A 22804-nucleotide genomic window follows, 5' to 3' on the forward strand; every position below is an offset into this window, starting at 1 on the left:
TAGGCCGGGCCCACTCTGGCCAGTTTCAGTAACCAACCCTGGTCTGCGGACGGGCTCCTATCCCTCAAAAGCTCTGTCTGCGCTAATTCACTGCCGCCCCTCGGGGTCGTGGCAGGGCCCTTCTGGGGATTTCAAACCAGGGCAGAGCCGGGAAGTAGACGATCACAGAGGGCGACTTATTACTGTAAGTCGGGCATGGAAGTTGAGAGCCAAAGAGGGGAGGGGAAAGCGTTGTGGGCAAAGGGCTGGAAAGAGCTACCAGCCGGAACAGGGCCGGAACTTGTAGGCTTTGTAGAATATTGTACTTTATTCTAAGAACAGTGGCAAGCCCTGAGGAGTTAACTCGTTAATTTAAAATTTTAAGATTTGTATTTCAAAAAAAGCTCGGTTGTAGTGAGTGAAGTGGGAGGAGCCAGAGCGAAGACGAGTTGTGTGCGGGTGGGGCAGGCAAGGTGGCAGCAGGGGTGGAGAGGGATTCAGGACATGTTTTGGAGACGGTGTGGGGCGCGGAGGGCTGTGAGGCCGTGGTGGGAGGGAGAAAAGAAGTGTTGGGGATGACTGCTGTGTGTCTGGCATGAGGAACTCGGAGGCTAGAGATGCCGTTTGTCAAAATGGAGAATGGAGGAGGGGCAGGCAAGGTTTGAGATGCTTGAGGGATGTGCAGGAGGGACACTTGCAATCCTGAGGCCGAGCTCGGAGAGGGGCTGAGCTAGGCATTTGAGAGTCATGGATGTCAGGATGGCATTCCATGCTCTCCACCTGGGTTTCATCAAGGTACTCAGACACTGGAGTGAGGTATGAGCTTGTGAAGAGAGTTCCGGACCCTGGGTGGGCTGGCACAGTCTGGGGGCCAAGTGCAGGGGGTGCTGGGGGACCTACTGGTGTGTCATATGTCTTTCTTTGCTCAGACCTTGTGCTTTCTTCCAGATCCTGCCCACCATGGCCAGGCGCCCACGGAGCAGCAGAGCGTGGCATTTTGTCCTGAGTGCAGCTCGCCGAGATGCGGATGCCCGGGCCGTGGCTCTGGCAGGGTCCACCAACTGGGGCTACGACTCTGATGGGCAGGTAGGTTCCAGTGGGTGAGCATGGTGGGCATGGCTGGACTAAATATTGCCTGAACTGAGACTGAAAGAGAAAGATGCCTCTGAGGGCAGAAAACAGGGCCAGGCTTGTCGGACCGTCCCCTGCGTGCACTCTGCTTCTGCTCCCCTAGGCTCTTCACACGGTTAAGGACGCACGTGGCCCTGGGTAGCAGGACCTCAAGGCATATACTACGTTCCTCTGTAGACATTTTTCTTTGAAGAGGGTGTCAGTGGGTACTTTGGTCAGTTCATTTAACGAAAACTTCTCCATTCCATTTACCCAACCGCTTTTCAAGGGTAGCTGTTGTTACCTCTGTGTGCAACCTTCTGGACGTTTTCTCTGCCTGTTGAAGTCTGTATTCAACGTTTGTGTATATGCATCTAAAAAAAGAATTTTGATCTTTAAAGACCGACATTCCTGAGCCTTCCTGTGCTCAGGACCCTGAGCTCTGCAAGGCCCAGGAATACAGAGGCCGTGAGGAGGGCGGCTCAGCTGTCTGTCTGCAGTGGAGGTTCCTGATGGACCTGAGGGGTTTGCAACCAGAGCCTCACCACGCTGACTCCCGCCACAGGGGTGGGGTGGTGGGGCTCTGTGGCCTCTGTGCCTGCCGTGGGGGGCATGTGGGGAGGGCTTCACAAGTCAGTTTCCTGAACCTCTCAGACCAGAGCTGGGCTTTGGCTTTGCCCTGAGTCACCTCTGTTGTTTTCAGGGTGATCTTCGGGTGACTTGGTTCTGCTCTGTCACAGCCACCCTGCCTGGGTGCCCTGGCTCAGCCAGGTGTCTGGGTGGGGACAGGTGCCTATCCTCCCCAGCCCTCAGTGAGGGCAGCTGAGTCCTGTGGAAGCACCAGGGCTTGGGGCAGAATTGGAGGCGACATCCTGGGTCCCCTTCCTGGGGCCTCCCTTAGCTTCCTGCCTGGGCCAGCGAGAGGCCTCGGCCTGCATTCCTGTCCCGCCTCCAGCTTCCACTGACCACGTGGCCTGGAGCAGTCTTTTCTCCTGTCTGTCTCTGCCTCTCTGGCTCATCGCTGTGGGATGTGGGAGGCGTCCAGGGGCTGGGGGTGCAGTGTCTGATACACACCTGTGGCTCATCCGGTCACCTAATGGGCCCGGGGTACTTGTGTGCACGTGTGGATGGAGAGAGCGTGTCACCCCAGCACCTTTGAAGGCCGAACACACATGTCCTTGTCTCCGCTGCTCTAAGCTCTCCTAACAGCTTGTGGTGGGGCCGGGTCTGCCCTCTGCACAGGGGGTTGTGTGCTGGGTGCCAAGCAGTATGACCCCCGGGGCCAGCAGTGCTCAGGTCTGTGCCCCTGGCTCCTGACTCAGTGGGAAGGGATTGTCTCCTCTGGCAGCAGTGGGCCTGCCTTGGCTTGTGGGGGATCGCTCTTCCCCGTGAGCAGGGTGCTTTGGGCCTGCTGCCACTGTCCTTGCTGGCGTCTGTCTCCAACTGGGGCTCAGCCTCCTCGCTCCCTGAGCTGTCTCTGCCATCGGTTCCCAGAGCTCCTGTGTGGCACTTGGGGCTGAGTGTAATAACAAAGGAACTCAGTTCCGGTGGGAGGAGGCAGGTGAGCAGGACCCAGGAGAGCGTCAGGGAAGCCTACGAGAAAGGAAGAGAAGGAAGAGGACGCAGCATGAGAGGCTGAAAGAGCCTCTTTGAAATGGTATCCAAAAGCCATCCAGGGGCAAACAGACCCCCACTCCTGCCCCATGGGGACAGGGGTGGACAGGGCAGAGGAGGAGGCTGGGCAAGGAGGGGGTCTTATATTCTCTGACGAGAGTTAAGTCTGTGGGCTTTGTTCTCAGGGCAGCAGGATTCCCAGGTCTGAACAGGTCACCCAGACCACTGTGCAGAGGGCATTTCCGCGGGGCCCAGAGCAGCACCCAGAGGCCAAGAGAGTGAGGGTGGAGGCCAGAGCCCCACCAGGACCCCAGGCGAAGCTGGGAGGGCTCAGAGAGCAGGCATGCACAGGCTGCCTGCACCCCTGGGGCCTGAGACTCCAGGCCCTCACTGGTCGGCCAGATGTCAGAGCCTGGGTGGGTGTCTTGAGGGGCCCACGTGGCTCCAGAACAGGAACAACAAGGTGTACAGAGACACCCTCACTGGCCTCCAGGAGGGTCTGTGGGTCAGCTGGTCCCCGGAACCAGACCAGCTCAGCCTTAGCGTCTGGCCCCTGGGCCAAGATCAGGCCCTCAAGGCTTGGAGTCCATTCGGTGAGGACTGAGAGCCACACGCAGAGGGCCAAGGCCCAACTGAATGTTTTCCTGCCACAGCCTGAGACCATGGGGCTTGCTCGTCAGGGTCCTGTGATGGGGGTTGAGAGCACACCCTTGCACGGACAAGGGGACCACGGCCATCGGCCCCCCTGGAGCCCAGCTGCTGCCATGGGGAGACCAGGTGCCTTCATTAGGTCAGCAACGGACTTTGCTGTCACGCTCCCATTTATCACAATCTAGATGTTCTCTGGACAACGACGATGGCTAAGCATGCAGCCCTGTCTTGAGGCTTATTAGTGGCTAGGCCTCCGGGGCCCTCCACTCCACTCCCAGGAAGCCACCAGCGTGGTAGGCCTTTGGCAAGGAGGCCCCCTTGCAGCTCCTGAGCCAGAAAAGATGTCCAGGGTCACTGTGGCTGGCTGGCTGAGCCCTTGAGACCTGAGGAGGCCCTTTGAGGCCAAAGCCCCAGATCCCTTCCTTGGGGCGTGCGGCCGTTCACCCGTGGGCCTGGGGTGGGTGGCAGGGCAGGTGGGGGAAGGGGTCGGTTGGGCCGGCAGAGGGCAGGAGGCAGGAACAGCTGGCCCTTTCCCCTCAGCACAGCGACTCAGATTCCGACCCCGAGTATGCATCTCTGCCGTCATCCATCCCCAGCGCCGTGCCTGTGACTGGGGAGTCGTTCTGCGACTGTGACAGTCAGAGTGAGGCCTTCTGCGGCAGTCTGCACGCCGCCCACCGGGGCAGGGACTGCCGCTGCGGGGAGGAGGACGAGTGTGAGTGTGGGGGCCTGCGGCGGGTGGGCGGACCTCTGGGCTGGGGGGGAGCCTGGCGAGCCTGGGCCTCTTCTCTCACAGATTTTGACTGGGTCTGGGATGACCTGAATAAGTCCTCGGCCACCCTGCTGAGCTGTGACAACCGGAAGGTCAACTTCCACATGGAATACAGCTGTGGCACAGCGGCCATCCGGGGTACAAAGGAGCTGGGGGAGGGCCAGCACTTCTGGGAGATCAAGATGACCTCGCCCGTCTATGGCACTGACATGGTAAGTGGCCGGCAGGGTTGGGGGAGGGGTGCCGGGCACCTTGGTCCCCAGCCCCCTCTGCCAGTTCTGCCGTTTCCAGATGGTGGGCATCGGGACATCGGACGTGGACCTGGACAAGTACCACCACACGTTCTGCAGCCTGCTTGGCCGGGACGAGGACAGCTGGGGCCTCTCCTACACGGGTGCGTGGGGCCCCCAGGGTGGGCAGGGCTGGGGGGCCCCGAGGCTGCAGGGCTCACCCCGACCCTGCTGCCCCCAGGCCTCCTCCACCACAAGGGCGACAAGACGAGCTTCTCCTCCCGGTTCGGCCAGGGCTCCATCATTGGCGTGCACCTGGACACCTGGCATGGGACGCTGACCTTTTTTAAGAACAGGAAGTGCATAGGTGAGGAGGTGACTCTGACACATGCCCGCAGAGCATGGCTGCCACTGAGCTCCTGGTGAGGTTGAGGGCCCTGAAAGGCCATCCTTGCAAGGCCATCCTTGCATCCCTGAGGTCTCAGGGTCCCCAGAACCGGGCAAGGCCGGGGGGTAGGTGGAAATCCCAGCATCCTTCGTCCCCTTAGGAGAGCCTGAGCTTAGGGTTCAGGCTGTGCCACCTCCCCACCCCCAGGAGTGGCAGCCACCAAGCTGCAGAACAAGAGGTTCTACCCAATGGTGTGCTCCACGGCGGCCAAGAGCAGCATGAAGGTGATCCGCTCCTGTGCCAGCATCACCTCCCTGCAATACCTGTGCTGCTACCGCCTGCGCCAGCTGCGGCCTGACTCTGGGGACACGCTCGAGGGCCTGCCCCTGCCGCCCGGCCTCAAGCAGGTGCTGCACCACAAGCTGGGCTGGGTCCTGAGCATGAGCTGCGGCCACCGCAAGCCCCCCACACCCTCGCCCATGGCCAATCCCAGCAGCCCTGAGACCCGGCGCTGCCAGAGGAAGCGCTGCCGAAGGACCTAGCTTGTTTCCCAGTGAAAACTGCCTTCTACAACTGGGATGGCGTTTTCTCTGTTTCTCCCTTTGGACCACCCCCAGGGCAACAGGAGAGGGAGGACTGAACCAAGGTTTGTCTCGGCTGCCCCCCTGCCACCCGAGGCTGGGAGAGGCCTTGCTATAGGGGCTCCGGGGCCATTATCCCTGTGATCCGGAGACCCGGACTTCCTAGTCTGTCTGCTTCCTGTGCCGGGTGTGGGAGCAGCCACTTTCCTTCTCAGAGTCTCTGGGGAGCTGCTGCCCCAGCATGTCTGGACTCAGGCTGCAGGCCTGGGAGGCTGGTCTGCTGCCTGTGAGGAGGACGGCTTCGTGAGAGGTCGGCTCTTCCTGCTGTCGCCGCCGGCCTTGGGTTTTTCTTAACTTGCTTTGCATGTTGTCAGCTGCTGTTCCTCTCGTCTGAGGCTGAAAACGACCGTAATAAACTTAGAGTTTATGTCTGATGCTTACATACCCATGGAATGAAAGGGGTCGGACTGAGGCCTGGGGCTCACAGGTGTCCACAGCTTTTCTCCTGTTGTGGGGGGGCGGGTCACAACACCCTTGAGGAGTCACGGCCTGGTTCTCTTTTCTCCCTCAAGACCTTGTCTTAATACTTCTCCTTTCTGAAGGGGCCTGCCTCCCCCGCCCCCGCAGCCTCCAGGTGACCGGCATTTGCCCTGTGGGGCCCTGAGGCTGCCCAGCCCTTCCTGCCTGTCGTAGCTGGCTAGCAGCCCCTCTGCCAGTGTGTACAGGGCCCAGGGCATATGAGCCCTGCCCACATCTTCTCCAGACTTTCCAGCTGGCTTGGCATCTCCTGGAGAGAAAGAATTTCCTCTTCTGCCCATCCCAGTTACACAAGAACTTTCTCTGCTGCCCCTCCTGCGCCCCCATCTTGGGGTCAGACCTGCCTGAGAGCCCCGATGCAGGTCATACTGGGTGTCTTGCTCCCGCACACCGCCGCTCGTGGTTTCTAGTCTGTTCCCTGGGCGGGCTGCATTCAGTCCTGCCGGTAGGTGGGAGAAGGGCCCGTCAGGTACCACAGGCGTGGTCAGGAGCCCAGGTCCAGCGGGAGGTCGGGGATGGTGGTCATCAGGAAGAGGCAGATGCAGCAGGAGAGGTCAGGTCCCAACCTATGGGGCCGCACACCCTTGCCCATCCTCACAGGGAGGTCAGCCAGGAGGGCTAGGCACCCCTGCTCCATGCCACAGGCCATGCACACCTAGGGCGGGCATGGGGATGGGCGGGGCAGGCCTCGGGGGACCTGGCCTCCATATCTGGGAGTCTGGTTGGGGGGCGGGGGCCCCACCTGTTGCAGAAGGCAGGGGGAAGGGAAGGCAGCAACAACAGCATTGGCCACAGCCGGGCTGACGCAGTTGAACTGCCTGATCTGCTGCCAGCAGGCCCCCCGCAGGCCGGTGCCATCTCTTGCCACTCTTCTCGGCTGCTGCCCAGCACGCGGTGGTGCAGAAGGAAAAGGCCCCAGACTCCCGGGACTGCCTGGGAAGGGGAGGATGCAGGGAAGTGCCTAGATTCTTCATCACCTCTACTGAGCGCCCCGCCCCCAGCTCAACAAAACCCACAGCCCCCTCTGCTCTAGAGGCCAGAGAGGCGCCACCCTGCCCAGCACTGCCACCCCGCCCGGCACTCCCATCCCTCCCGCTGCAGCCCCCAGCAGGGTGAGGGTCACACACTTGAAGGGACGCTGGGTGAGGGCCTTGGTGAAGGCACACACATGCTGACTCAGCTCCTACCAGGAGGCCACCAACAGCACATCCACGTTTGCCCAGAGCTGCAGAAGCACCAGGGCCTGAGAAGGAAATGAGCCTGTGGGTGTGGGTCAGAGAGTTCCCATGGGTGACACCCAGCTGAGACCAACCCCACATGCCACCCCCCCCGCCCCGTGCCAAACCAGCCCCTGCTGGGTCTCGGAGAGCAGCCCAAGGGCCAGAGCCCATGCCAACCATCTGGCCCAACCCAACTGTCCTCACCTCCTCCACCTCGGGCCAGCCAACTGCCACCTAGGCATGAGTCACCACTAGACGCTCTGGCTGCCATGCCTCCTGGGTACTGGACTGGTAAGACCTATGCAGAGGTAACCATCCCTCTGGCTCCCTACCCTCCATGAGTTCTCCTCCTGCCCCCCAGAGCCCGCCCAAGAGAGAGGGTTAGCTGTGACACCAGCCCCCAGGGCCACCCCTGCCTTTCGCCCGAACTCTCCCATTCCAGGCAGGCTGGCTAAGGGTGTTAGGGTGACCGGTACCACAGGTAAACATCAGCCCAATGACAGCCAGGTGGAGGCAGGCAGGGCTCTCAGGACTGATCCAGGGCACAGAACAGGTTGGGCCACATGTCTGCAAACCAAGAAGGTTTACCATACCTGTTCCTCGGGGGCTGCGGCAGGCGGGGCCCACCGGCCACCACCAGTTTGCAGGAAGCAGGGGAGTGAGCCCAAGAACAACCCCGCGGTGCTGGGAGGAAACAGGGGTGGACTCCTCCGCCCAACCAGTTCTCTTTAGAAATCTAGCTCTGTGCCTTCCACATGATCAAGAAGATCTATGAAAGAAACCCGGGCACACCCCAGGCTCCTAGAAAAGTTGGACTCAACCCTCCTCCCCATTCCTGGTCCACCTCTGCACCCCAGCCTGGCATTTGCTTGACATACACAGGTGCTTGATAAACGGAGAACTTTGAACTCTGGGACCTGGCAGAGGGTCTAACCTAATGACGCTCTGGTGCAAACATCAGCTGAGCAATCCCTATTTCTCCCGCCAGGCGGCAGCTGAGCGGTTGGGTGTCACAAGGTGGACTGCACAGCCAGCCTGCAGCCCTAGTCCCCAGGCCCCCTCTCAGCAGTTTACCACCTGACTTCCAACTCAGTTCTCAAGAGAACCCTCCTTATCCTGGCTTCTACCCTCAAGAAGCAGCCGTGGCTCCCACCTGCTCCCAGGCCAAGAGCCCGGCTGGCTTCTCCCATCTCACCCACAACATCCAAAATAGGGAACCCAGCCCCTCACGATCTGTGGTCAGGGATTACTCCTTCCTCCCTCCCTCCCGCACCTGGGTCAGCTGGACAACGCCCTGCAGAAACTCCTCAGGCTCCAGCAGCAGCAGCCGGTCCTGCTCATCCGCAGCCCACACCTCAGGAGGCACCTGTGGGAACATACACGGCGCTGTTGCCCACCCGTGGCCTCGTGCACCCCGGGCCATGGCCTGGGCACCCCAGGAGTCCTGAGGCTTGCGCAGGTTCTTCCCGGACTGCTCTACAGAAACCCAGCGTCCCACCTTCTACTGAGACTAAAAGCAGCGCAGGTCTGCCAGGCAGCAACACCTGTGGCCACAGCCTGGATGGGATGGAGCATCAATCAGCAGCAGCTGCGTTCAGGCTCTGGCTCCCAGCCCGCAACTTACCAAAAGTGGCCTGTGCATCACTCACTCAGCGTTCCCCGTTCTCCGTTTACTGGTATGTAAAACGTGCACAATTGCTGCAGCTGCCTCTCAAAAGAGCTTTGTCACATAAAACACCCAACACAGGGCTGCATTCCGTAAACCCAAGACACTCACACTGAGGGAGCAAGGGTCTGGCTTCACTCTGCTCCACCCGAGGCTCCATGCAGGGCGTTCGGGCTCCACGCGGCACTCACAGCTCAGGGCGTCCAGAGCCTCCATCAGGATGTCGGCACCGGCATCTTCCAGAATGGCTGGATGGGGCAGAGGGGCAGTCAGCTGTCACTCCTTCTTTCCCCCACGACAGGACACTACTTGGGTGGGGACAGCAGCCCCACAGCCTGCACAGCGTGTTACCAACAACTGATTCCCGTCCGGCTCCCAGAGCGCAGATAAACAAGCTCCTCAAGGCCGAGCTCCCCATCCCGGGCCGCTGCCCGCGCCCGCCCGCACCTGGGTCCATGAGCACCGCCAGGCGCCGCACGGCTTGCTCGGGCCGCAGCCGCCGCAGCACCTCGGCCGCCGCCCTGTGCTCTTCCGCCGGGTCTCGGACCCTGGCGGCGGCCTCCTCGCCCGCGGGGCCCTCGATGTCCGAGTCCGATATCTCCCAGGTCGGGGGCTGCAGCTATCCCCGGCCCCGGCGCGAGCCCCCAGCCCTCCCAGACCCAGCCCTCGCCACGGCCCGCCCGGCCTCTTCTCCCCTTCCGGCAGCGCCCGGACGCCTTTGCGGGGGACACCCGCCGCTTCCGGCGTCGGGCTCGCCCCGCGGCGCGCGGTGGCATCTTCCGGCCGGAGCGCGGAGGCTGCCCGGCCATGGCGCGGAAGAAGGTGGGGCCGCGGCTGATCGCCGAGCTGGCCCGCCGCGTGCGGGCCCTGCGCGAGCAGCGGGAGCGGCCGCGCGATTCGGAGCGCTACGCCCTGGACTACGAGACGCTGACGCGGCCGCACTCGGGCCGCAAGCTGCCCGCGCGAGCCTGGGCCGATGTGCGCCGCGAGAGCCGCCTCCTGCAGTTGCTTGGCCGCCTACCGCTCTTCGGCCTGGGCCGCCTTGTCACGCGCAAGTCCTGGCTGTGGCAGCACGACGAGCCGTGCTACTGGCGCCTCACGCGGGTCCGGCCCGACTACACGGCGCAGGTGCGTGCACGGTGCCCACCCCTCAGCTCCCGGCACCGCGGGGCACCACTGTCTCGCCTGCGCGCGACTTTGTGGGACGGGATATCCTGTCGCCCGATCCCTGGGCAAGCGAGCTTTCTGAGCTGATCTCCTCCCCACTTGCTTTGCAGAACTTGGACCATGGGAAGGCCTGGGGCGTCCTGACCTTCAAAGGTAAGGCGTCCAAACCCGGTGGGGAGGCTGCCGGCAACAGATTGTTCCGTCAACGTGTGTGCAAGAAGCCTCGTTCTTCTTTCCCCAGGAAAGACGGAGAGTGAGGCTCGGGAGATAGAACAGGTCATGTACCACGACTGGCGGCTGGTGCCCAAGCACGAGGAGGAAGCCTTCACCGCTTTCACGCCGGCGCCGGAGGACACTCTGCGCACTGTGCCCTACCCGCCGCTCCTCCGCGCAATGATTCTAGCAGAGCGACAGAGAAATGGAGACACCAGCACGGAGGAGCCCATGCTCAATCTGAAGAGGATACGCATTGATCCCTGGGACTATCCTGAGAACCAGGAGTCGAAGAGAAAGACCAAGGGCACTGCAGTCTAAAATGCCAGAGCGGGCAGGCTGCCGCAAGGGTGCAAGGCAGTGGCCACCATTTTCGGTTACACCTGAATCAGCCCCCTGGGAGCTTGGATCCTACCTCCCCGTGACTTGTTGAGGTTCTACATTTTCTTGGAAAAGGGTGGGGTCAGACCTTGCACCTTGTGTCTTTCCTCTGTCCCCGCTGCCCCAACACGCAGATCTGACTGAGGGGGCCTCTTAGGAGGTGGCTGCTGGGGGAAAGCCGCAGGTTTGGAGCCCCGCTGCTGGCTCCTGTCACTTCCACGCTGGCTTCCCTCCCTATGACCTGTTGCCTCTGCCGGGACCCAGGTAGAAACTGAACGCGAATAAAGGCACATGAAGCAGCCCTGGGTTGTGACTTTTTTGAGTTTGGGGTACCAAAGCGGGCTGTTGGCAGGGCTGTGGGGGAGGAGCAGGCTGACACTGCTGCTTACGGCCGGGTGGTGAGAGGAGTTCCGCGCAGGCGCCCGGTGGTGGGGAGACCCGAGGGGATTCGGGAGTCACAGGCGCGGCCGCAGAGGTCCCGGCGTCGGCGTGAACGACAGGCACCCCCTCTCCGCGTCCGCCGAGGTGGCGGCGCCCGGCGACCAGGCGGCTTTAAGCACAGGCCCCGCCCCGGCCCGCGCGTCTCCCCCGCCCCGGCCCTCGAGCCGCCCGAGCCCCGTTGCCGCCATCATGATCTGCCTGGTGCTGACCATCTTCGCCAACCTCTTCCCGGCGGGTGAGCGGCGCGGGCTGGGCGGGGCGGGTAGGGGGTGCGACCGGGTCTGATGCGCCCCTACTCCGGCGGTTCCCACAGCGTACACCGGCGTGCACGAGCGCACTTTCCTGGCCGTGAAGCCTGACGGCGTGCAGCGGCGGCTCGTGGGCGAGATCGTTCGGCGCTTCGAGAGGAAGGGCTTCAAGCTGGTGGCGCTGAAGCTGGTGCTGGTGAGGGCCGGGGTCCCCAGGCGTGGGGAGTGGGACGGGGGTGTTGGGGAGAGGTCCCCGGGCGTGGGGAGCGCGGCGGGGTGGGGTGCAGGGGGAGACGGTGTCCCCGCGCGTGGGGGATGGGGGTCCCAGGAGCACGCGTCCCTTCCCCCCTCCCTCCCCAGGCCTCCGAGGAGCTGCTGCGCCAGCACTACGCCGAGCTGCGTGACCGCCCTTTCTACGGGCGCCTGGTCAAGTACATGGGCTCCGGGCCGGTGGTGGCCATGGTGAGTGCTGGCTGGCGGGAGGGCGGCGCGCTGACCCCGTGCTGACCCCGGACCCCGTCTGCAGGTGTGGCAGGGTCTGGACGTTGTGCGCGCTTCGCGGGCGCTCATCGGGGCCACGAACCCGGCCGACGCCACGCCCGGTACCATCCGTGGCGATTTCTGCATCGAGGTCGGCAAGTAAGTCCGGTTCCAACTCCCCGAACCGGGCTGCGCGGGGCTCTCTGCCCGAGCTCTCTCTGCTCCGGGCCTGCGCTCACCCGCGCCTCTCCTGCACAGGAACGTGATTCACGGCAGCGACTCGGTGGAGAGCGCCCGCCGCGAGATAGCGCTCTGGTTCCGCGCAGACGAGCTTCTGTGCTGGGAGGACAGCGCCGGGCACTGGCTGTACGAGTAGCCGGTCGGGCAGATGTGCCCGTCTGCAGTGGGCTGTGGGTGATTCCGCATTCTCCAGGCCCCGGAGGTGTGCACACGTGTGGACCCAACCCCTAGGAGCTCAGAATACCCTTCCTGTGGCACGGGGCACAGGAGGGCAGGTGGTGCAGGCCTGCGGAGCTCTGGTTGCTACAGGCCTTCCTGTCCTGGCTGAGGTTCTCAGGAGGCCCAGCCCGGCCTGCGCCTGTTTACAGCACGTCTGGAATGCGGCAGGGTGCCACCGTAGTACTTTGCTTGTCCCAGTACTTCTTTTTATAATAAATTGAGGAAAACTTTTGTGCTCCAGTTGGTTTGGGCTCAGGGACACAGAAGCATGATGTTAAGACATTTATTACTTACAGAGCAGATATGTAGGTTCACTTGCAGGGCCAAAGCCTGAGGAGAATCGTGTCACCCAGTTGCACCCACCCAGCTAACCCCCGAGTCACTTCAGGCCCTGTGAGGACAGACAAGGGACTTGACGTACATCACAGTGGAGAGTGGCAGGGTGGTGGGGAGAAGCCTGCAGCTGCTGGTGGCTGCAGCAGTGGCCAGCTGGGCTCGTGGGATGGCTGCCCAAGATCTGTGCTTCTCTGGTGGGAGGTGGGTGGGCAGCAGTGCCTGGGGCTGCCCTGATCAGTGCCTCGAGGAACAGGAATAAGGCCTGGGCAGGTGGGGGAGTTGGCAGTCCAGGGCGGTGCCCCTCAAAGCAGGCACGCGCCATCGCCGAGAACCGGCTGGAGGCGGCTCCTGTCCTTAACCCTTGGGCCTCTGCTCGGTGGCCTATCATCAGATGCCCTCAAGGGAGCAGGCCACACCGCTTATCCCTAGGCACTTAGTAGCGTGTCTTGGGAGCTGGGCTCCTTGGAGACTGCACAGGAGGCAGGCCCTGGAGCACACCTTTCCCCATCACCCTGAGGCTGAGCCTACATCCAAGGACTGACCCCGGGAGAGACCAGGGGCCTCCCCTTCTTCCTGAGGCTTGGGCCTGCCCTGGCAGCCTGAGAAATTCCACCCTAGGGGCTTCCGGGAGGGGTGGGACTCAAGGGGCCTGCTCCTACAAGGTGAGTGTTCACCCAGGGAGAGTTAGCAGGGTCGGGGAGGACACAGGTCAGTGAGGGCCAGTGAGAGCCCACCACACAGGACGATTATGGGGCTTGAGCGGGATGAGGGTGTGTGTGTGTCTTCTCAGGCAGCTGCCCCAGGGAGCCTGGTTACATGCTTTCATGCCAGTTCCCAGGGCGGTAGGGATGGGGGAGGGGGAGCCCAGGGAAGGCTAGCAACTGGGCCAACTCCCTGAGGGTTGGATCCCCACTCCCATGGGCAGCAGCCAAAGGCAAGTGGACTCAGGGTGGGAAGACTCAGCGGGGTGAAGTCCCTGCTCGACTCCCTGGAGAGATCCTGGGAATGAGTGACTGGAGTGGGGAGCCCAGGGTGGAGCTTGGAGCCACCTGTAGGGGCTTCCCTGGCCCGACCCACCCTGGGGTTCTGCCTCGCTCTGGCCCTGAAGTGCCCTCGGGCCTGGAGGGCTTTGGGCTGGGTGCCAGCCAGGAGCTGCTGGGGAGAGGGTGTCCCGAGAGGCTCTGCCCCTCCCTGGTCAGGACGCCACCCCACTACCCGCTCCCAGCCAGACCCTATGCTCTCTGCCAGCTCATGGGGAGGCCCGGACTGAAGGTGAAAGCTGCAGGTTGAGAGGCTAGAAGTGGGGTGGACGGGCACCTGGCTGCCTGCGGGCAGGCTGCCCCCTGGGTGGGTGGTGGGCAGGTGGGTGGGGCTGTATGTACATGTGGCAGATGGCATCAGGCGGGGCGGGGTGGCGGCAGGCCGCAGCCTCACTCGGGGGTGTAGGACACCTGCCACACGATGATGTGGCTGCGCTCGGCCTTGGACAGCAGGGGCTTCACTTGGCTCACGTCCCCTGCACCCTCCTCGGGCTCATCGTCTTCTCCGTCGCCTGGAGAGAGCACAGCTGCCATGAAGGGGCCACCCCTGTCCGGGGACACCTGGGGCCCCAGCGGCACCCACTTACCGATGCGGAAGTCAATGTAGCCCTCCCCGCCGCTAAGCACCAGCACGTTCTTCAGCTTCTGGGCCTCGGTGTCTGCGGTGGGGGCAGTGGGCCCGGGACTCTCGGAAGGGCTGTCGAGCACGCTGCCGTTCAGAGTGGCCAACACGTTCCCTGTCATCAGGGCACAGGGACCTCAGCGGGGCAGCCAGAGCACTCCCCCCACAGGCTCCTGAAGGGAGGCCGCGGCTGCAGCCCTGCGGGGAGTGGGGCCCGGCCCCTCACCTGGCACGGAGACAAAGAATTTGACAGCGTCACGGTGCCCGTGGAAGCAGAGCTGAGCCTGGGCCATGGAGCAGTAAGGGATGAAGCTGCTGGCTGATTTGTCACTGCTGTCGTCTCCGTACACGTGGATGATGCCTCCTGGGCGGGCCCCCTCCCCAGATGTGGGGGACGACTTGTTGGCTGGAGAGAGAGGGTCCCGGAGGGGCTGAACCTGCTGACTGGGAGGACCAGTTTTCCAGCAGCCGAGGGCAGAGGGTGGGGCCTGCCTGGTGCCAGAGCCAGTCCGAGGGGCAAGGGCAGCCTCAGCCCCCAGGGTGTCCACAGTGGGGGGCTTCCTTCTGAGAGCAGGAGGCAGGCACTCTGGACTTACCTCGGAGCCCCAGGAGCTGGCCTCGGTGCAGGACCACAGCTGGGGGAGGTGAGGGGCGGAGCATGGAAGAGAGAGGAGAGAAGTCACAGGAGGGACTGGCTGAGGATGGCTGCGGCTAGGGCAGCCCGCGTCCTCCTCTGTCCTGGCAGAGCGCACCTGCCCCTGGGACCCTGACATGCGCCTGTGAGTGGCAGCCAGGCCATCTCTACAGATGTCTGTGGGTCACTCACTCTCAGTCAGCGGGATGGAGATGACAACTCCGTTGCCGGTGCCCACCCAGAGGCGGTTGCCTGCGATGAGCAGGGCTGTGATGCGCACGAAGGAGAAGCCCAGCTTGCCTGTCCCTGGGGGTGGGGGGAGGCGGGTCAGTGGGGAGGGCTCGGGGGACCCTCCTGCCCCCACATGCCCGGCTGGGGTGGCCCCTCACCCAGCATCTTGCTGACGTAGGGCTCAATATCCACGTCCTGCAGGTGCTGGTGGGTGTGGGCGTGGTAGAGCCGCAGCGTGGAGTCCAGGCGGATGGACACCCACACCCCATCACCAATCCACGCCAGTTGCCGTACCTGGCTCTCCCGCCGTGGGTGGGCGTCGAACGACTTCTGTGGGGTCAGGGCAGCCCGTCAATGGGGTGGGGGGCCCTGAAGCTGCCATGGCCAAGAGTCCCTGAAGCAGCTCATGGGCACCTTTCTAGGGCCTCTTTGCTCCCTTGGGTCCTGGCTCCTAGGAGGAGCCCCAGCACCCCAGCCCCACCCCACAGCAGTGCCTGAAGGAGGTGCGGGGGAGCCCATTCAGACACCGATCTGCTTGTTTCAGAGAGAAGCAGCAGGTGGGCTCCAGAAAGACAGGCATTCACAGCCCAGCTGCCCTTTGTTGGCCCATGACCTTGGATGAACCAGTCACTTCCCTAAGTGCATTTTGTTTGACCCCACGAAGCCCCCACCAGAGTCCATTAGAAGGTGTGTGGAAGCCCCAGCCTGCACTTGCCTCAATCTGCATCGTCTTGGGCTGGATGACATGCACCTTGTTCTTGTAGCCGCACCAGACGCGGTCATACACGACGGCCATGCAGCGGATGGAGTGGTGTGGGTGGCCCAGGTCCATCAGGTGATAGTTGCTCAGGTCCCACTGGCTGTCTGTAGAGAGCCCGCGACCCCTGCTCAGGACTGGCCAGGCCACCTCTGCTCACGGTGCGGGTGGTTCACGCCCTGCCTGGACGTCAGATGCTGCTCCCCCACCCACCGTGCCAGGCCTCACCTTCACCTCGGTGGAAGATGGCCAGGGTCCCATCGGCCAGAGCCACCAGCACTCGCCCTTTTACGTGCCTGCAATGGGAAGGTGGTGAGCCAGGCTCAGGCCGGCTGCCCTCGGCCCTCCCGACCCCGGCCCCCGGCGGGGGTTACGCACACCAGGCTCAGCACGGAGTCCTTCAGCTTGATGGAGTGCAGACACTTCTTCCAGTTGGCCACAGCCGAGTGCACGTAGAGCCTGCGGGAGGAGGCACGGTGGGCGGGGGCTCGCCCAGGGGACCCTCTCCACCCCGACCCCCAAGACCCAGCCTACCAGCCGTTCTGGGCTCCCAGCCACATGGTGGGTGCAGCACTGCTGCTGGCCCCCGCAGCGTCCCCACTGGGCTCCGGCTCAGGCTGCACACCGCTCACGTCCGTCTCCAGCCCGTTCTCACTGCAGGGAGGATGGCAGCTCCAGGGCAGCCCATGGAAGCCCGTCCCTGCCCACCTCTGCCAGTCCCCGCCCCCCTCCTCCCCTGCTGCCCCATCCTGAGAGAGCCCACCTGTCAGGCTGGGTGCTGGTGGGTGGGGCAGGGGCCGGGTCGGTGAAGACGTGCTCTGTGAGGGGCCCAGGCCGCACCGCAGCTGCCTCTGCCTCACTGGGCCCAGAGTCTGGCACCTCCATGGCCTCCGTGGCCTCCTCCGTGGACTGAGATGGGTTGACCTTCCCATTGGCGACAGCAGCCACCTCCCCTGTGGAAGGGAGGGGTGAGCTTGGCTGGGTGAGAGAAGACGGCCGCCCGGGCTCAGGCCCAGGACTCACCCTGGCCCTTGTCCAGCACTGGGGTGTCCCCACGGGAGGAGCAGTTGCTGCGCGGCACGTTGCAGCGGGTGGCACAGCCCACCAGGGTGATGCCGGCCAGCACGCCGTCTGCACTAGAGTCCTCAGGGTTCACGTCGCTGTCCAGGAAGATCTCCCCCGGAGGGTAGTCACCATCGCTGGCCGCTGGAGGGAGAGTCACAGCCCCGTCACCCCGCGCTGAGAAGCCCCCATGACAGGACCCTACCCAGAGCTCCAGTCCCGGTGAGGGTGCAGGGGGAAGGGAGGGGCTGTTTGTGATGCCACCCCATCTCCTTGTCACCGGGTGAGCGTCATACAGGGGTCTCCTCCTGCATCATTAACAGGACTGAGCAGAGAGCTCAGACAGCTCCTCCCTGGACGCTCCGCATTGACTCCCGGCCAGCAGCAGGGGCCCAGCACTCACCAGGGATGCTGGAGATGCATAGGACGTGGGCATTGCACACGGTGAACTGGTCCACGACGGTGCCCGGCTGGTTGGCATCGATGATCACCACTTTGCTGGTGGTCAAGGTGCTGGTGAGGATCCACACGCGGCTGGAGGTGGCGTCCGCCTCAGGGAGCTCCTTTGCCTGTTTCCGAGCACAGGGACAGGCTGGTGCCTGAGCACTCACTATTGTAGCAGCAATGGGGGGCGAGTGGGGGGGATCTTGGAATCTCAGGATCTAGCCTTACCCGTGGCCTTAGGGGACCTGAATGTCCTCCCTTGTCGCCAGGACGGTGAGAACTCTGAACTGCACATTGTGCCTAGGTCGTGGCACTCATGGCCTCCCTTCCTCAGAGGAAGGCTGAGCTCCCGGTGATTAAGTCACTGGCCCCCACATCGAGCCGGGACAGAAAGTGAAGCCTCCAGGCACTAAGCCCCTCACACGGCTCCTGGGCAGGCACAGACCTGCTCCAGCCTGGCTGCCCTGAGCCTCCGCTCCTCCTTGCTGCCCCACCCACCGGCAGGGGACTGGGCCACCCCAGTCTCCCGCCACTGTCCCCAGCTGTCCTCCGTTTCTGTCACTCCCACCCAGACTAGTCATAGCAGAGCCATCGGGATGGCAGAAGCAGAAGATGGCCCTGGCCCTGCCTGCCACTCTGACCTTCTTCTTCTCGGGGGACGCGTGGTTGCTTTTGGTCTCTCCTTCTACTTCCCGGTCGCAGGTCAGAGGGTCGCGGCCTGGCACAGGCTTGACTCCATTCCCGGGGTCATCCTCACTCAGTTTCCAGCCGCTCAGGTTGACGCCCGCGGCACACCACAGCTGGGAGGACAGGGCCATGAGGTCCGGCCTCATGGGCTTCTGGGGCAGGGGGACCTCTCCCAGCCTCGCGCCTTCCGCGGGGCTCACCTTCATGGTCGGGTCCTTCTCCACCAGAGGGCGGCAGTACACAGGGACAGGCACGTTCTTCATGCGGGTGTCCTCCTGGCCTCCGTTGGGACTCAGCTGCAGGAACAAGGCAGAGGGGCGCTGTGGGCGCCAGGCCTGGCCGGCTTACATGTGTGGGGCTGCAGTCCACTACCCCCGGTCCTCCAGGTTTTGGACTTGGGGCCCTGGGCGCCTACGGGGCTCCCCAGGGGCTCCCTGCCTGCGGCGCCCCCCATGCTGCCCTGCGCCCAGCACCTGCTTGTACTTGGCTGGTAGGCTCCAGCCACAGGCCTGCAGCCGCCCGTCGTCATTGCGCACGTGCTCGCGCACCTGGCGGTACTGCTCACGCTTCTGCTCCCGCCTTGCAGAGGATGTGCAGTCGCTGGCGGAGGAAGGGCAGGTTACTGCGTCTGCAGGGAGCACGCCTGCCGCCCCGGAGCTCTCCCTGCTGGACCTGGACCGTCCTTGCCGGGGGCCCATCTGACGGCAGGGGGCTCTCCCCAGCTCTAGGCTTGGAGGCCACATCCAGCCGTTGCCCTGGGCCAGCTGGCAGGGACCCACAGCCCTGGTGGCACCTGAAATGGCTGCGGGCTGCCTGCTAGGGGTCACCCGAGGAGCAAGGCGCAGGCCTCTGGGACTAAGCGGAGGGACTGTGGGGGAGCACAGCCTCTGCTGAGGGACATCCAATGCTCCCACTGGGGGTGGAAGGGTAAACACGGTGTGCACGGAGAGGTCATGACCCCTGATGCCTGGTCAGTGTCCTTCCCACTATGGACCCCATCCCCTGAGCACAGCCACCAAAGCAGCAAGGTGGAAACCGGTCCTGCTTCAGAGCCTGGAGGGGAGGGGCCCTGGGACACAGGGACTCCCCCTGTGCAGGCCAGCGGGGAAGGGCAGGGCAGGCCTGGGAAACTCACTCATCTGGGAAGAACTCCAGGGGCCGGCTGCCGGCGGAGATCTGGCACATGGCGTGGCTGCGGCGCTGACTGAAGCCGGCCGTGGTGGGTGACTTGTAATGGATGTTCACTGAGGGGTAGGACCGCTTGGCCGGAGGGGGGCTTGAGGAGGAGCTGAAGAGGCGGCTGAAGCTGCCAGCCGAAGCATAGGGGGTGAGGGGTGGCCTGAGGGGAGACCTCCCCAGCAGCCACTGCCAGTGCCCTCCCAGTGCCCCCAACTCACAATTGCCAGATGGTGGACTTCTTCTTCTCCTGGACAGATGGATGCTCTCGGGATGCTCTACAGGGGAGAGCAGGGGGAGAGGCCCCACTCAGCCATGCCCACCCAGTCCAACCAAGCCCCCCTCTCACCGGGCCCCTCTTGCCTCCCTTGCTTGGGACCCTCCCCATGGACACACGGACTGGAGCATCAGACAAGAGGGGGTCCCAGGCGAGTCACCCGTAACTTCCTAGAGAGACCCTGGTGCACTGGCCCCAACAAACCAGGTACATCCACTGGCCAGGGCTGCACCAGAGGCCCAGTTCTGCTGGCCCCCTGCAGGCTTCCACCAGGGATGACCCGACACCCTTAATTCTCCCGGAAGAGAGGGAGGTGTAGGGGTGGTCAGCCTCAATCCCATCCCCAGGACCTCCTAGAGCGACCACAGCTCACAGATGGAGATGGGAGCGTGTCTTCTGGAGCCCACAGGAGCCGGGAGGCCCACCTGATCATCTCGGTCCACCGCACGGCCTCCTGCAGCTCCATCAGCCGCTCCTTGTACTGGTTGCGCTCCATGAGCACGCGGGCCATCTCCACACGCGTGAAGCGGCGGCGCTGCGCCATGGGGATTTTGTCCTGCGGGGAGAGTGCCGCTGCTCAGCCAGCAAGGGGCCGCCTCCGGGAGTGGGCGCACCCAAGGGCGCTTTCCCACAGAGCTTCAGGTAAACGCGGTGGGGAGGGGTGGGCACAGGAACAGGAGCCACCACCCCGAAAGGGCCCCCCTTCTTTCCAGAAGGTCACATGACACACTCGAGGGGTACAACACCCACAGTGTGTTTTCCTACAAGCTCCCAGACACCCTGGCAATCCCAAATGCCACCGGTCAATGCTAACAGGTGGGACTGGCCCACGGTGGCATAGCAGGAAGAAAGGTTCTGGGGAAGGTCTGGCGAGCAGGACCCTGGTCACTGCCTCGGAGCTGGACACTTGTACCAGCGGATCTGCATGGGATCTGCTGTCCCTGGCAGGACTGTCTCCTTACGCAGCCCTGCCCTGGGCTGCCCTCCCCTCATGCCCCCACCACCGGCACTCGGAGTTCACAGGAGCATCGGCAGCCCCAGGCCCCCCACCAGGAGGTCAAGGCACCAATTGGGTGCCCTCCATGCCCGAGTGGGAGGGCCTTGAGGAGCCGCAGCTGCCTAATACACCTGCGGCTTTGTTTCTTTCCTATAGTATTTGGAGGTGAGGGGCTGCGCAGGATGAGCAAGGTGAACAGCTACAGTTTCCCAAGTGACTGCTATGGGATCGGCATCCTGTTACGTGCATCCCACAACCCCCAAAATAACAGTGGATGAGTGGTGAGGTCGGCGTCCAAACTTCACCTTGGCTTAAAAGACCGATGCCTGCTCTCTCTGTAAGGAAGGTGGCCAGGTCGCTGGGCTGGGGCCCCTATTCTGGAGAGGATCTGGGAAGGGCAAAGACCCCTACAAACCCTTCCCTACAGCCACTCCTAGGGCTTTTCTCAGAACATTCCATGCATCTCCGGGGGTTTGTGAGGACAGATGAGGCATCTGAGGGCCTCAGGTACTCAAACTGTTCTGTCTGGGGGGCAGCAGTTGGGCCGGTAAGCAGGGAGACCCCACTTGTGACAGTGCAATCCACATCTGCTAGGACCTAGGTAAGGGGGCATCCCGTAGAGAGGGGGCTGGTTCTGACCGTACGAAGTCACCGGGGCAGTGGGGTGGTGGGGCTGCTGCTGGGTGCAGTCATCACACAGGAAGGGTGAGGAGGAGCCAGAGACCCAGAAGAACTAGCACATCCCCGGGAAGCCCGCCCACACTGCCCACCCCCCATGCCCACATGTTAATAGTGGAATATACCAATTCTGTACAGAGATAGCTGCTTACATCCTCCACCTCTTCTTTGGGTTCACGGTGGGCAATGATGGCCTCTGACTTCACTCTACAGGATGAGGAAGGAAGCGGGGCAGGGTGAGGGCCCCACTGGGCACTGGCCCAGAGGATGTGTCCCACCTCTCAGCTGCACTCAGGGCTCTCCTCTCAGGTTCTAGGCCCTGAGCATTCCTGCCAGTGCCTTGGGGACGGGTGGCTCCACACCCCTGCCCACATGTGCCCTGAAGCCCAGCCAAGGAACAGGACCTCCAATTCAGGTGGTCAATTGCTAATGGGAAGGTAAGGGCAGTGCTGGCTTCAGGCAGGGCCAGAGGAGACCTGGCTCCCAGTCCCACAAACCTGGCACAGGTGCCACCTGCCTAGGGCCCGCCCCTAACACCTCCCCTTTCCTGTCTGGAGCCAAAGGCACCACTTTGGGAGAATGGGGTGAGGATCAGGCTGGAAGAGAAAGGCCACAGGGACGTGCAGAGTGCTGGGGAGGACACCCCAGAGCTTCCCAGCAAGGCTCTGTGACCCAACCTCAGCTGATTGAGGGCTGGGGAGCAGAGGGGAGTGCGGGGGAACTTCGGTGGCCAGAGGCCATTATCCTCCCTTCCCTCCTCCTGAACGAATGTAATAGTGTGAGAGGAGTGGGAAGGCCCCGCTCAGCCGCCAGAAAAAGGACACCCAAGACAGGACACTGTCCCTCGTGTGGGATTATTCCCCCGAGGATGGTGGAGACCAGAGGGGAGGGGTGGGTTGCCAACACAGTAGTTGGGTCTGGATGGGTCGAATATGAGATGTAGCTCAGGGATGAGCAGGAGGCTGAGCAGTGAGCACGCAAAGTGAGCCACTTTGGGAAGGAATGACCTCAGGGGGTGTGCTTAGCTAGAGAGCAGATGCCAGGGAATTGCGGAGAGGTGCGGAGAGGACCGGAGGGGCCTGGGCAGGGCCTGACCCCGCTCTCCACGCCTGGTGGCCCAGCCTCCGTGGGAGCCCCGCCCCTCAAGGAGCCCCGCTCACCTCCTCAGCTCCTCCTCCAGGTCCTTGATGCGGTTCTCCAGTCTGAGTTTGGCCTGCCTGGCGGCTTCCAAGTCCCCCTTCAGCACCTCCTGCTCCCCCGAGAGCTGGTCCACCTTGGCGATGAGGTCGTTCTTCACCACGTTCAGAGCGTTTCTTTGAAAAGGCAGAAAGAGGGGAGCTCCTTGTGAGCCGGTGTGTACATTAAGTGATGGGGTTTCAAAGGAGTCTGCCCACCCTGGTGTATCTGAGCAGACACATCCTGGCCTTGAAAGTGGTGAGAGGAGGTGACCACCCCATCCTCTCCCCAGGAGGGGTGAGCTCAGTCCAGTGGGTCCAGGTCCTCCCTGGGGACTGCCCTGAGGCTGGGCCAACGCAGTTGTTACAGAAGCCCCTGGTCCTGGTTGGGGGCTGTCTCAGCAACTGTGGTGCTGAGGAAGAACATCCTTACTTGGTTTCTAGAAGCTGTGAGTTCTCCAGCAGCAGATTCCCCACTTCCTTGCCCATTCCTGAAACAAAAGGTATGGAGTTATTACGTGTGCCTGGTGAAGCCAGACCCTGATGCTCAC

The 22804-nt window shown here is 63.1% G+C and overlaps 5 protein-coding genes across 22 annotated transcripts in view; 3 read left to right on the plus strand and 2 right to left on the minus strand.

The window, feature by feature from the left end:
• Positions 1-42: 42 nt before the first annotated feature.
• Positions 43-5759, plus strand: SPSB3 (splA/ryanodine receptor domain and SOCS box containing 3). Of its 2 annotated transcripts, XM_067707062.1 has the most exons (7): positions 43-184; positions 928-1065; positions 3895-4069; positions 4151-4338; positions 4418-4520; positions 4598-4723; positions 4952-5759. In XM_067707062.1, exons 2-7 carry the CDS (start codon positions 940-942, stop codon positions 5284-5286), a joined length of 1053 nt encoding a protein of 350 aa, XP_067563163.1. In that variant the 5' UTR covers positions 43-184; positions 928-939; the 3' UTR covers positions 5287-5759. The 2 variants fall into 2 exon arrangements, with proteins under 2 accessions (XP_067563163.1, XP_067563162.1); XM_067707061.1 differs by having other exon boundaries at positions 52-184; positions 3895-4338.
• On the minus strand, positions 4302-9543 carry EME2 (essential meiotic structure-specific endonuclease subunit 2). 10 transcript variants are annotated; one of them, XM_067707072.1, is made up of 8 exons: positions 9196-9543; positions 8860-8996; positions 8356-8448; positions 7287-7380; positions 6990-7105; positions 6605-6795; positions 6203-6301; positions 5588-5721 (listed from the first exon to the last, which is right to left on the minus strand). In XM_067707072.1, the coding sequence occupies exons 1-7, from the start codon at positions 9203-9205 to the stop codon at positions 6226-6228; spliced, it is 717 nt and encodes a 238-aa protein (XP_067563173.1). In that variant the 5' UTR covers positions 9206-9543; the 3' UTR covers positions 5588-5721; positions 6203-6225. The 10 variants fall into 10 exon arrangements, 7 of the variants coding, with proteins under 7 accessions (XP_067563172.1, XP_067563178.1, XP_067563173.1 ...); XM_067707073.1 differs by having other exon boundaries at positions 5594-5721; positions 6207-6301; XM_067707074.1 differs by lacking the exons at positions 5588-5721; positions 7287-7380 and adding exons at positions 5746-6112; positions 7559-7649.
• On the plus strand, positions 9498-10808 carry MRPS34 (mitochondrial ribosomal protein S34). The gene is made up of 3 exons (XM_067707079.1): positions 9498-9876; positions 10026-10068; positions 10157-10808. Exons 1-3 carry the CDS (start codon positions 9556-9558, stop codon positions 10447-10449), a joined length of 657 nt encoding a protein of 218 aa, XP_067563180.1. The 5' UTR covers positions 9498-9555; the 3' UTR covers positions 10450-10808.
• Positions 10809-10998: 190 nt separating this feature from the next.
• On the plus strand, positions 10999-12368 carry NME3 (NME/NM23 nucleoside diphosphate kinase 3). The gene is made up of 5 exons (XM_067707084.1): positions 10999-11185; positions 11264-11394; positions 11559-11660; positions 11725-11837; positions 11937-12368. Exons 1-5 carry the CDS (start codon positions 11140-11142, stop codon positions 12052-12054), a joined length of 510 nt encoding a protein of 169 aa, XP_067563185.1. The 5' UTR covers positions 10999-11139; the 3' UTR covers positions 12055-12368.
• Positions 12369-12406: 38 nt separating this feature from the next.
• The window catches only part of MAPK8IP3 (mitogen-activated protein kinase 8 interacting protein 3), a 47910-nt gene continuing 37512 nt past the window's right edge, over positions 12407-22804 (minus strand). For 4 of the 8 annotated variants that reach the window (XM_067707051.1, XM_067707047.1, XM_067707054.1 and 1 more), the window contains 22 exons: positions 22687-22744; positions 22239-22391; positions 21204-21285; positions 19829-19959; positions 19348-19404; positions 19086-19256; positions 18424-18550; positions 18151-18246; positions 17905-18063; positions 17223-17388; positions 16781-16963; positions 16521-16710; positions 16292-16411; positions 16136-16216; positions 15986-16053; positions 15716-15864; positions 15159-15330; positions 14962-15075; positions 14732-14770; positions 14362-14541; positions 14101-14250; positions 12407-14025 (listed from right to left, as the gene is read on the minus strand). In XM_067707051.1, the coding sequence (XP_067563152.1) occupies positions 13904-14025; positions 14101-14250; positions 14362-14541; positions 14732-14770; positions 14962-15075; positions 15159-15330; positions 15716-15864; positions 15986-16053; positions 16136-16216; positions 16292-16411; positions 16521-16710; positions 16781-16963; positions 17223-17388; positions 17905-18063; positions 18151-18246; positions 18424-18550; positions 19086-19256; positions 19348-19404; positions 19829-19959; positions 21204-21285; positions 22239-22391; positions 22687-22744 (2768 nt within the window). In that variant the 3' untranslated portion in view covers positions 12407-13903. Of the gene's footprint in view, positions 14026-14100; positions 14251-14361; positions 14542-14731; positions 14771-14961; positions 15076-15158; positions 15331-15715; positions 15865-15985; positions 16054-16135; positions 16217-16291; positions 16412-16520; positions 16711-16780; positions 16964-17222; positions 17389-17904; positions 18064-18150; positions 18247-18423; positions 18551-19085; positions 19257-19347; positions 19405-19828; positions 19960-21203; positions 21286-22238; positions 22392-22686; positions 22764-22804 lie in introns of all 8 variants that reach the window. The other 4 variants (XM_067707050.1, XM_067707049.1, XM_067707048.1 and 1 more) reach the window with 3 other exon arrangements.

This window comes from Pseudorca crassidens, chromosome 15, assembly GCF_039906515.1.
Source record: "Pseudorca crassidens isolate mPseCra1 chromosome 15, mPseCra1.hap1, whole genome shotgun sequence".
Classification (NCBI taxonomy): Eukaryota; Metazoa; Chordata; class Mammalia; order Artiodactyla; family Delphinidae; genus Pseudorca; species Pseudorca crassidens.

Excerpts from the sequence above, each read along its gene's own strand:
- NME3 (XM_067707084.1), top strand. The coding sequence starts at position 11,140 with ATGATCTGCCTGGTGCTGACCATCTTCGCCAACCTCTTCCCGGCGG. Across the intron at positions 11,395-11,558 it reads TGGCGCTGAAGCTGGTGCTG|GCCTCCGAGGAGCTGCTGCG; the intron begins GTGAGGGCCGGG and ends CTCCCTCCCCAG. Across the intron at positions 11,838-11,936 it reads TTCTGCATCGAGGTCGGCAA|GAACGTGATTCACGGCAGCG; the intron begins GTAAGTCCGGTT and ends TCTCCTGCACAG.
- EME2 (XM_067707071.1), bottom strand. Across the intron at positions 8,449-8,859 it reads CAGACCCTTGCTCCCTCAGT|GTGCCTCCTGAGGTGTGGGC; the intron begins GTGAGTGTCTTG and ends ATGTTCCCACAG. Across the intron at positions 5,722-6,604 it reads CCCCCTGCCTTCTGCAACAG|CCTCAGACGAGAGGAACAGC; the intron begins GTGGGGCCCCCG and ends GGTCGTTTTCAG.
- SPSB3 (XM_067707061.1), top strand. The coding sequence starts at position 940 with ATGGCCAGGCGCCCACGGAGCAGCAGAGCGTGGCATTTTGTCCTGAGT. Across the intron at positions 4,339-4,417 it reads CCGTCTATGGCACTGACATG|ATGGTGGGCATCGGGACATC; the intron begins GTAAGTGGCCGG and ends TGCCGTTTCCAG. Across the intron at positions 4,521-4,597 it reads CTGGGGCCTCTCCTACACGG|GCCTCCTCCACCACAAGGGC; the intron begins GTGCGTGGGGCC and ends TGCTGCCCCCAG.
- MRPS34 (XM_067707079.1), top strand. The coding sequence starts at position 9,556 with ATGGCGCGGAAGAAGGTGGGGCCGCGGCTGATCGCCGAGCTGGCCCGC. Across the intron at positions 9,877-10,025 it reads GGCCCGACTACACGGCGCAG|AACTTGGACCATGGGAAGGC; the intron begins GTGCGTGCACGG and ends CTTGCTTTGCAG. Across the intron at positions 10,069-10,156 it reads GGGCGTCCTGACCTTCAAAG|GAAAGACGGAGAGTGAGGCT; the intron begins GTAAGGCGTCCA and ends TTCTTTCCCCAG.